The following is a 12,500-nucleotide window of genomic DNA, read 5'->3' on the forward strand; positions in this document are numbered from 1 at the left end:
TTTTTTTATCAGCCTGAGACTAAAAAAATACTTCCTAACATGCCTACGGATTATCTCTGTCTTCACATTCTACCTGTGTCCCCTTGATCCCGGTCCTCTTTATTCATACAATCTGTCTCTATCAGCTCAATCAATTCCTATCAATATTTTGTATGTAGTAATCATGTCTCCCCCTTGAACTTCTCTCCTCTAAGATGGTCAGGTTCAGTTCCTTCAACGTCTCCTCGTAGTGCATTCCTCTCAGTTCTGGTACTAGTCTGGTTGCAATCTCTTCAAGTACTTGACCAGGTGTGGGCTCCATGCTGGGGCAGCGTACTCAATGGCTGACTTAACATGTGTCGTATATAAGCTTCTGAAAAATTCTTTATTCCAGTTCCTGAACGTTGTTCTGATGTTTAAGCTAACACATGCTGCTGGCCTTATAAGGTTTATGTGTAATTCTGGTGATGTGTTCGGTGATATGTTTACCCTCAAGTCTTTTTTTATCTGATATTTGTGGCCTTTCTCCTCCCATGCTGTACTCTGTGTCCGGTCTGCCCTCTTCTTCTCCAGTTATTGTATTTGCTGGGGTTGAACTCGAGAAGCCACTTGTTGGACCACATCTGCAGTGTACTCACCTAGTTGTGATTGTAGGGGTCGATTCACAGCTTCGGGCCCCGCCTCTTCGCTGGTGTGTTGAGGTTTCTCTGCAGTTATCAATGTCCTCTCTTGTTCTTATTCTTCTCAGTGGTTTTTCATCATTAACAAACAGTGACACAATGGACTCAGTCCTTTCTGGCAGATCATTTACATATATTAGTAACATTAGTGGCTTTAAGACTGATCCTTGAGGAACCCCACTCATTACTCTCTCCCATTCTGATGTCTCATCCTTACTGTTACTTTCTACCTTCTGTCATTCAGGTACTCCTTGAATCACTGGAACACTCACTGGAACACTGAAACACTCACTGGAACACTCACTGAAACACTCACTGGAACTCACTGGAGCACTCACTGGAACACTCACTGAAACACTCATTGAAACACTCACTGGAACACTCACTGGAACACTCACTGAAACACTCACTGAAACACTCACTGAAACACTCACTGAAACTCTCACTGAAACACTCACTGAAACACTCAGTGGAACACTCAGTGGAACACTCTGTCTAGTTTCTTCACTAATCTCTGGTATGGTACTGTGTAAATACTTTCCTAAACTCCAAGAAAACACAGTCCACCCAAACCTGTCTTTCTTGTTTTATCTCCGTCACTCTGTATTAGAACTCCAGCAGAACTGTAAGACAGGATTTTCCATCTCTAAATCCTTGTTGATCGTCTCTGAAGAATATCCTCCTTTCCAAGTGCTCCAATATTCTTTTCCTTAATATCATCTCCATAGTTTTTAGGCAGCTTGTGTGTATTTGTATGTATGTGTGTGTACGTATGTGTAGATTAGTTAACATTTTGTCAAAGGCACATGTCGATGAGACACCCGGCCTGTTCTGTGTGTGTGTGTGTGTGTGTGTGTGTGTGTGTGTGTAGCTGACTAATTATCAATTCATTCCACTAATCACTTAGCAATTATCATCACAATATCATTAAACACGCAAGAGAGGTTCACCCAGCCTTGTTTCCACGAAATCTAATTATGCGAACGTCACCCGCAGATACGAACATCACCCGCAGATACGAACATCACCCGCAAATACGAACGTCACCCGCAGATACGAACGTGATCACGGCACAAGAAAGTGTCACGTGATCTAGAACTGACCTAGACCTATTCCAGTTATTGTTTATGTCCCTGTGGTGAGACAGAACAGAGAGGGGCAGAAGAGAGAGATGAAAAAAAAAAAGAGATAGTAGAGACGAGATGGAAAAGAAGAGAGAATGGAAGAAGAGAGAGAGTGAATGGAAACGGGAAGAGAAAGAAAGGAGTATGAGAGAGGGGAAATGAATCGAATGCAGGGGGAAAGGGGGAATATGAGAGGAGACTGGGGAAGAGTAAAGAAAGAAGATGGAAGAGGGGAAAGGGAAGAGAGAGAGAAAGAGAGAGAGAGAGAGAAAGAGAGAGAGAGAGAGAGAGAGAGAGAGAGAGAGAGAGAGGAGGGGGTAAAGAAGGAGCAGTGAATCATGTCTGTCTCGTGGAATGTCGTGTTTAGTGAGTGAATAAGTGAGAAGATAAGGATGAGTAACATGATGAGTTATCATGTCGAGGGGGGAGGGAGGGAGGGAGGGAGAGAGAGAGAGAGAGAGAGAGAGAGAGAGAGAGAGAGAGAGAGAGAGAGAGAGAGAGAGAGAGAGAGAGAGAGAGAGAGAGAGAGAGAGAGAGACCTGCCTGATAGCGAGAGATTGGGGAGGGGGGAATTCGGGGAGTAGAAGTAGATTAGACGGTATGATAACGAGGTGTTTCACTCTCGACCCACCACCACCATCACCACCACCACCACCACCACCACCACCACCACCACCACCACCACCACCATCACCACCACCTCCCGCAACGAGGCCACACTCAGAGTCCAGCTAGACTGTATCACGAGACCAGACTGTTGCTGTCCTCTCCCTGGCACCGCGAGGATTTGACTCGAGGACAGAGCCAACATCGTGATCTCACTCTAACCAGAGCTCTTTCTCAACACACTCCTGGTCTTCCAGTCTTAATCTCCTTATAGAGTCAACTCTCTCTCTCCCTCTCCCTCTCTTTCTCTCTCTCTCTATTTTGCCGTCAGTGGAACAGTTTAGTGTGAACAAAGACGGTACTCCTAAGTACCAGTGTTGAACAAGCTCTATACTCGTAACTATCAGTGTTGAACAAGTTCTGTACTCGTAACTACCAGCGTTGAACATGCTCTATACTCGTAACTATCAGTGTTGAACAAGTTCTGTACTCCTAACTACCAGCGTTGAACATGCTCTATACGCGTAACTATCAGTGTTAAACAAACTCTGTACTCTTAACTACCAGCGTTGAATAAACTCTGTACTAAACCAATTTATAAAACAAGCTCTGTGCTCTAACTACCAGCGTTGAACAAGCACCGCAACTACCAGCGTTCAAACAAGCGTGAACCCCAGCACCCAGCGTTACAACGTTCATCCTCAAAAAACGAAAAGTTCCAGGAAAGTTCAGTTGGTCTGAGGGATGTTCATCAGAGCAACAAGCCGGTGTTATCATACTCAATAACACCATCTATAACACCTTGAAGAACTTTCTGTACATTAATCTTGAAAGTCCTTGCTAACAGAGGCTAAATTTTCCCCGTACTGGATCGTCTTTTTCCTTCTTAAACACGTATTTAAACATCTCAGAGTAATGAAGGTAAGTCTTCCAACTTTGAGGGGGGCGAAATTAGTTTCTTAGTCTTCCATTCTTCCCCAGCTTTCCGATGGTACAGTGACAGTGTCACTGTAGACGGCTGAGTCTGCAAGTGTCTAGCTGTTACGGGGACGGGGATTGACGCCAGGGTGACGGGGAAAAGACGTAGAAAAGCCAGGAGTTTCGACGGTGTGACGGTCGCTGTGTTGATATGGCGGCTGTGACGTCACTGGGGGGGTTAGATCAATGACGGGTTCCAACACTCGTAGTTCAGGAAATTCTCTTAAATATAACGAGCTTCTTGTTTACTCGTTTTAACGTGTGTTTATCTCTCGGTTGTCGTGGCTGCCCACGAACCCCTGTCGTTCAGAGGGGTTTTTTTTTTTGGGGGGGGGGGGGGGGGGCGGTGTGAGAGTAGCAGCTGGTGCGACAATCTTCAAAACCACGAATAACAGAGTTTAGGTCTCTGGTTTCCTGAAGAAATTGAAAAACAAACTTTCCTTTGGGAAGAATAAATTGCTTCTCTGACCTGAAAATATTCATATTAAACAAAAAAAAATCGATGTTATATTCTGCAGAAACACAGAGATTATCATAATTTTGAATTATTTTCTCTTAGCTACGTCTATGAGATTCTTTTTTTTTCAAAATCTTAATTATTTAATTATTTTATTTTTCCGGGGGGGGGGAAGTAAGAATTTCTAACAACAACAACAACAACAACAACAACAACAACAACAACAACCCTTTGACTAACCATGGTTTCTCTCGGCCCTAAATAACATTAAATCCGAAAAAATCTTGTCACGTATTGTAAGAGAAGTTAGGTAAAAAGGACACAAGTGCAACTAATGTGACATTTTGTTGTGGCAACGTTTCGCTCACCAGGAGCTTTGTCAAGCCGTTACAAACTGTACAGAGTGAGGTGCTCTTCACCTCACTTCCTACCTACATATATACCCTCTGTGTCCATATATTGTTTGTAACAGCCTGACAAAGCTCCTGGTGAGCGAAACGTTGCCTCAATAAAATGTCACATTAGCTGCACCTGTGTCCTCTAACCTAACATAATGTCGGTAATTCTAGCAACATTATGTTAACAGAGAATTAAAGAATACCAGAAGTGTATTAGAAGAGCTAAACGCGACTATGAAGTTAAAATAACTTATAATCCAGAATAAATACAAAATGGTTCCTTCAAGTGTATAGGGAAAAGATCAGGAAAAAAATAAGATTAAAAACTTAAGTTGATAAGTTTATTGATTATGAACAGGAAATCTGTGTTTTTTTTCAGTGGTTATTTCTTGTTAGTCTTCAGATAAGATGATATTAGTAATATCCCAACGATTATTCAGATCCTGAAGAAAATAAATTAATTAATATTACTGTCACGAGGGAAATGGCTATCAAATAGGTGGAAAAATAAGCAAAATAAGTCCCTGGACCCCAACGAACTTAGTCAGCCGCTAACAGCGTGTTTAATGCGTCTATCTAAAGTGGTGTTGTGCCAGAGATGTGGAAGATGGCTCACGGAATTCGTATATTTAAATCAGGGGATAAGTTAGTTCCCTCACATTATCGTCCAGCTTGTCTGATGTCTATAGTAGGCAAATTATTAGAGTCAGTTATTGCTGATATTATTAGAAGTCGTCTTGACGAGCCTAATTTGATTTCATACGCAAATAATCCGCACATAGAAGAGAGGAGCTAACGACGACGTTTCGGTCCAATACAATGGTCCAAGTCGGACCGAAACGCCGTCGTGAGCTCCTCTCTTCTGCGTGCAGGTTATTTGTGTATTGTTCCAGTCACGGTACTGTTTCTCTTTTTGTTATTTATAATTTAATGAATCTCAGCATGGATTCACGAGAGGCCGTTTCTGCCTAACAATTTACTGACGTTCTTTAATAAAGTATGTGAGGCAGTAGCCAGTGATAAAGAATATAATATTGTTTATTTGGATTTTAGTAAAGACTTCGACAGAATACCTCACTAAAGACGTAAGAAAAGTGGCAGCTCATGGTATAGGAGATAAAGTTCTAACAAGGATCGAGGCATGACTTACCAATAGAAAGCAGAGAGTTTCCATCAACTCTGAATGGGGACCAGTCACAAATGACGTTCCACAAGGATTAGTTTTAGGCCCATTGTTGTTCCTAATTTATATTAACGACTTTGACGAAGGAATTACAAGTGACATGAGTAAATTCGCTGATGACATTAAAACAGGCCAAATAATAGGTTCTGAGCAGGATACCATTGAACTTCAGGAGGATTTGGACAAGTTAATGTCTTGGTCTGAAAAGTGGCAGATGCAGTTCAATGTGGACAAGTGTAAAGTAATAATCCTTGGGAACGAAAATAACCCTCATAGTTATAAACTAGGTGATGTGAAGCCAAGATAACAGTGCCTAAGTGTGCGTGGTAAGGCTAACAGATTGCTTTGATGTCAAGAATATAAGTATCAGGCGTCCAAAAGTCATTTTACAGCCGTACACATCACTAGTGAGGCCTCACTTAGATTACGTAGATTAGATTTGGTCTTCATTCTGCAGAATGGATATAAATGCATTGGAGAACATACAGAGAAGAATGACAAAATGAATCCACTGTATAAGGAATCTTCTATGTGAGGACAGATTCAGAACCTTCAACCTTCACTCTTTTGAGAGACCTGAGAGACCTGAGAAACCTGAGAGACCTGAGAGACCTGAGAGACCTGAGAGACCTGTTCACCAATAACTCTACCTCATTCTACCTATAACTAGTTTCCCTAAAATTAAACAATATCGCTACACTGAGAATTATTGTATAATAGTTCATTGCTTTCCCACAAAAACCCATACTACTAACTATTTCTAGTTTAAGAGGCACTAAGTTCCCTCGTCTTCTAATAACATGTTCATTTTTCCACTATAATCTACCTTGTCCATAATTACTACCACATTTGCTTTGTCTGTTTCGTAAGGTGAAGTCCAGAATCTTGACTTAATTCATGGTATAACTTAACAAATCTTTGATGACAGTTGTGTTGTAGAGGTGTGAGCGAAGACAGACATAGCAAATGCGATAGTAATAATGGACAAGGTAGGTTATAGTTGAAAAAAGAACATTTTATTAGAAGACGAGGGAACTTACGTGTCCCTTAAAACCCTAACAGCTCCCTCCACTGCACTGGCCAGTGCCCCCACACCAGACCTACATAAGTGAAAAACATCCCTGGCATACATGTCATTTCTGCCATAGAAGAGGTCCCAGTTGTCTATGAATGGTACTGTATTGTCCTTATAGTGTATGTCCAGTTAACAATTAGCAATAATTGCCCTGGATAACCATTCATTTCCAACTCCTCTCCTTGGCAAAATACCATATACTACAGGGCTCCCTCCCTTCTTCCTAATTATGTCTATCACTGACCTATACCTGCTAATCAGGTCCACACACCTACGCCTGCCAACTTCGTTGCCTCCAGCACTGAGACAGATAATAGGATTGCTCCCATTACCTCTCCAGATGGCTAACGATATCATACATCCCAGTCCCTGAAAAACACACCCTCTGCCTCCTCTTCCTATCACTGAGACGAAATGCCCTATCCATAAACTTAACTTGACTGTCGCCAACTAAAACAATGCTCTTACCTTCACTGGCTGTGCTCGTTTTGACGTTCTCGAAAGTCTTTGTAGGGATTGTCTTTGCTGGGTTATCTTCACTGGCGGACTTCGCTGTGCCGAAACGTTGGTCTTTGTCGGAAAGGTCATCATTGGAGGGACCTGGATAGTCAAATTATATTCGCCTGATAACAAGAAAAAATAGTTGCTGGTCGTCTCAGCAGTCTCCTGAACCTTCTTCGACTTCAGTTCCAACTAGCCATTGGTCCAATCATCGACGTCGTTGTTGTTCCGAGGATAATTCTGGCACATATCTCTCAGTCATTGAATTTCTATTCTTGCTTCCATTACTTCTTCCAGGTGAAGATATAGCTGCTTATAGTCAAGGGAAGCTATCATCTCAATCTTAGTCAGCTAAAAAAAAGAACACACTATATATATGTGTATATATGTATATATATATATATATATATATATATATATATATATATATATATATATATATATATATATATATATATATATATATAAATAAAGAGAGAGAGAGAGATAGGTAATTGAACACGTTAATATCCATTTGTTTACGGTGTGGCTCAGGAAACCGCACAAGAGTTATGTCTTTACAGCTGGTACTGGTACATCAGAGTATCATTACATGTGATGCTGGCACCTCAGAGTATCTATACAGCTGATACTGGCACCTGAGGGTATCTATACAGCTGATACTGGCACCTCAGAGTATCTACACAACTGATGCTGGCACCTCAGAGCATCCCAGATAACGCCAATAAAAACCGTAGGAAGGAGATGTAAAAACCAGAAAAGCACAGCAATAAAACGTACGATAGTTTTACCAAATGATTACTGAACAGTAGAAGTAATAACAATAAACATATATTTTGACGAGAAAAAATAATTAACAGGTCAACGAACGCAATGTTTACGTAGAGAAAACGTCGAGATGACCCACTGGACGATACCCAGGACGATACCCAGGACTATACCAAGGACGATACCCAGGAATACCCAGGACGATAGCCAGGACGATACCCAGGACGATACCCAGGAATACCCAGGACGATATCCAGGGATACCCAGGACGATACCTAGGGATACTCAGGACGATACCGAGGGATACCCCTGACGATACCCAGGGATCCTCCGGACGATACCCAGGGATACCCCGGACGATACACAGGGATACAAAGGAATCGATGAGAAATAAGGATATGTAAGTTAGAGGAGATCCTTCAGCGAAGGAGAGGAAGAGAGAAAGAGAGAAGACTAGATCAAGGCAGCTAAGAGGTCAAGTGAGGATAAAAGAGGTGGAATGAAAGTGTTTCCACAGCAACTAAGACGTAGCAACTTATAATAATAACAACATTACTACTACTACTACTACTACTACTACTACTACTACTACTACTACTACTACTACTACTACTACTACTACTACTAGAACTACTACTACTACCACAATACCACTACCACTACCAGAACCTACTACCACTACTATCACTACCACCTGCTACCATCCACTACTACCTACTACCACCACCACCACCTACCTACTCACTACCACTCCACTACCACCACTCACTACCACCATAACAACCACCACCACCACCGACCACCACTACCACTACCTACCACTACCAGAACCACAATACTACCACTACCAGAACTACTACCACTACCACCACCAGAACCACTACACCACTACTCCCACTGCCTACTACTACTACTACCACCACCTTACCACTACCTAGAACCTACTACTACCACCTACTACCACTACCAGAACCTACTACCTACCTACTACCTACTACTACTCCACTACCTACCAGAACCTACTACTACTACCAACTACCTACTACTCACTACCTAGAACAACCACTACCACTACTCACTACTACTACCACCAACTACTACCTACCACACCACTACCTACTACTACCACCACTACCTACCTACCACCTGCCACACCACCACCACCACCAATCCACCACCTTATCCACCTACCACCTACCGCCACCACCACCACCACCACCACCACCACCACCACCGCCACCACCACCACCACCACCACCGCCACCACCACCACCATCCATTCCACCACCGCCACCACCACCACCACCACCACCGCCACCACCACCACCACCACCACCACCACCGCCACCACCACCACCACCACCACCACCACCGCCACCACCACCACCACCACCACCACCACCACCACCGCCACCACCACCACCACCACCGCCACCACCACCACCACCACCACCACTGCCACCACCACCCCACCACCACCACCACCGCCACCACCACTTCCACCACCTACCACCACCACCACCACCTGCCACCACCAACCACCACCACCACCACTACCACCACCACTCCACCATCATCCATCCACCACCACCACCGTTCACCACCACCACCACCACCACCACCATCCACCACCACCACCACCACCACCGCCACCACCACCACCACCACCACCACCGCCACCACCACCACTCCACCACCATCCACCACCACCGCCACACCACCATCACCACCACCGGCCACCACCACCACCACCACCACCACCACCACCACCACCACCACCAGAACCACCTACCACCACCACCACCACCACTGCCATCATACCACTCATCACCTAGCCACTACCACTACCACCACCTACCACCACCACCAGAACCACCACCACCACCACCACTACCACTACCACTACCACTACCACCAGAACCACCAATACCACCACCACCTACCACCTACCACTACCACCACCACCTACTACCACCTAGAACCACTACCACCTACCACCACTACCACCAGAACTACCACCACCACCATCTACCTACACCACTACCACCAGAACCACCACCACCACCACCTACCACTGCACCACCTGCCACCACCATAACCACCACCAACCAACCAACACAACACTACCACTACCACTACCACCACTACCACTACCACCACTACCACATAACCACCACTACCTAACCATACCACCACTAACCACACCACCTACCACCACCACCTACCACCACCGTCACTCACCTATAACCACAATTACTCACCATCCACCAATACCACCACCACCACCACCACCACCTACCTACCAGAACCACCTACTCCACCACCACCACTGCCACCACCTGCCACTACCATAACCAATACCACCTAATACCACCACCATCACCACCACTCACCTACCACCTACCTACTCCACCACCACCACCTACCACCACCACCACCTTACCTACCATAACCAACCACCACCACCACCACCTACCACCACCTACCACCACCTACTACCACCACCACCACCACTGCACCACTACAACCTACTACTGACCACTAACCATCCACTACCACCTACCACCACCATCCACCTACTACCACCAGAACCACCTACCACAATACCACTACAACCACTACCACCACTGCCACTACTACTAACTACCACCTACCACTCCACTACCACTACCACCTACTACCACCACTCACCTACTACCACCACCACCGCCACCACATAACTACCACCACCACTAACACCACTCCACCTACCACTACCACCACCTGACCTACCACCACCACCGCCACCACTACAACCTACTACCACCATCACCACCACCACCTACCACCACCACCAACCACCACACCACCACTGCCACCACCATAACCACCACCACCACCTAACACCACCACCACCTCCACCACTACCACCACCACCACCGGGCCACTACCACCTAACCACTACCACCTACCTACACCACCACTACCACTACTACCACCACAACCACCACCACCACCACTACCTACCACCACCTACCACCACCACCACCACCACCTAACCACCACACCACTCACCTCACCACAACCACCACCACTACCACCACCACCACCACCACCACCTACCACCACCACTACCACCGCCACCACCACCTACCACCTACCACCACCACCACTCCACCACCACCTACCACTGCCACCACTGCCTACCTACTGCCACCTACTCCCATAACCTACTACTACCTACCTACCTACTGCCTTACCTACTACTTTAAGTGTGACTGGAGTGGCGGGACCTCCCTGATGTTTGTCTGTCCCAAACCTGACTGGAAAATAACATGTTTTAAACGTGGTAGGAGGTTACTGAGTGGGGAGACACCCCTTGGAGTGGGGAGTACACCCTGAGGGGGAGTATAGGAGTGGGGAGGACACCCTGAGTGGGGAGTACACTGAGAGCATAGCACCCTGGAGTGGGGAGACACCCTGAGTGGGGAGTATACCTGAGTGGGGGAGTATACTGATGGGGGGAGACACCCCTCCCGAGTGGGGGAGGCAGACCCTGAGTGGAGCACTACCTGAGTGGGGAGACACTCCCTGAGTGGGGAGATACCCTGAGTGGGGGGAGGGGAGACATCCCTGAGTGGGGAGTATACCCTGAGTGGGGGAGTATACCCTCCCGAGTGGGGAGACACTCCCGGAGTGGGGAGAGCACCCTGAGTGGGGAGTATACTCCCTGAGTGGGGAGGAGCACCCTGAGTGGGGAGTAGCACCCTGAGTGGGGGAGCATAATCCTGAGGGGGAGAGGTACACCCTGAGTGGGGAGATGACCTGAGTGGGGAGTATACCCTCCCGAGGGAGACACCCTGAGTGGGGAGCACCCCCACCCTGCAGGAGTGGGGAGTACTACCCTGGAGTGGGGAGAGCACCCTCCCAGAGTGGGGAGTACACCCTGAGTGGGAAGTATACCCTGAGTGGGGGAGTACATCCCTGAGTGGGGAGAGCACCCTGAGTGGGGAGTACATTCCCTGAGTGGAAGTATACCCTGAGTGGGGAGTATACCCTGAGTGGGGAGTATAACCTGAGTGGGAAGTATACTCCTGAGTGGGGAGTACACCCTGAGTGGGGAAGTACACCCTGAGTGGGGAGTATATCCTGAGTGGGGAGCAGACCCCTGGAGTGGGGGAGATATCCCTGAGTGGGGAGTAGTACCCTGAGTGGGGAGTATACCCTGAGTGGGGAGAGAGCACCTGAGTGGGGAGGAGCACTAGAGTGGGGACATCCTGAGTGGGGAGACACCCTGAGTGGGGAGTACACCCTGAGTGGGGGAGAGCATCCCTGAGTGGGGAGTATACCCTGAGTGGGGAGACACCTGAGTGGGGAGTATACTCCTGAGTGGGGGAGAGCACCCTGAGTGGGGAGTACACCCTGAGTGGGGAGTATACCCTGAGTGGGGAGTATACCCTCCCTGAGTGGGGAGACACCCTGAGTGGGGAGCACACCCTGATGGGAAGTATACCCTGAGTGGGGAGAGCACCCTGAGTGGGTAAGTACACCCTGAGTGGGGAGTATATCGAGTGGGGAGATACCCTGGAGAGGGGAGCACCCTGAGTGGGGAGCATAACCTGAGTGGGGAGTGGACACCCTGAGTGGGGAGACACCCTGAGTGGGGAGACACCTGGAGTGGGGGAGGACACCCTGGGTGGGGAGACATTCCCTGAGTGGGGAGACACCCTGGAGGGGGAGGAACCCTGGAGGAAGTATACCCTGAGTGGGGG

General features: G+C 47.0%; 1 protein-coding gene across 2 annotated transcripts in view; it reads left to right on the forward strand.

The window, feature by feature from the left end:
* LOC128694247 (tsukushi) overlaps positions 1-12,500 on the forward strand; it is a 143,260-nt gene that overhangs the window by 68,323 nt on the left and 62,437 nt on the right. Inside the window, exon 1 of one of the 2 annotated variants that reach the window (XM_053784272.2) lies at positions 2,490-3,310. The exons of the other annotated variant lie outside the window; for it this stretch is intronic. Coding sequence (XP_053640247.2) covers positions 3,305-3,310 — 6 coding nt within the window. The 5' untranslated portion in view covers positions 2,490-3,304. Of the gene's footprint in view, positions 1-2,489; positions 3,311-12,500 lie in introns of those variants that run through there. 2 annotated transcript variants of the gene reach the window in all.

This window comes from Cherax quadricarinatus, chromosome 43, assembly GCF_038502225.1.
Source record: "Cherax quadricarinatus isolate ZL_2023a chromosome 43, ASM3850222v1, whole genome shotgun sequence".
In the NCBI taxonomy this organism is placed as follows: domain Eukaryota; kingdom Metazoa; phylum Arthropoda; class Malacostraca; order Decapoda; family Parastacidae; genus Cherax; species Cherax quadricarinatus.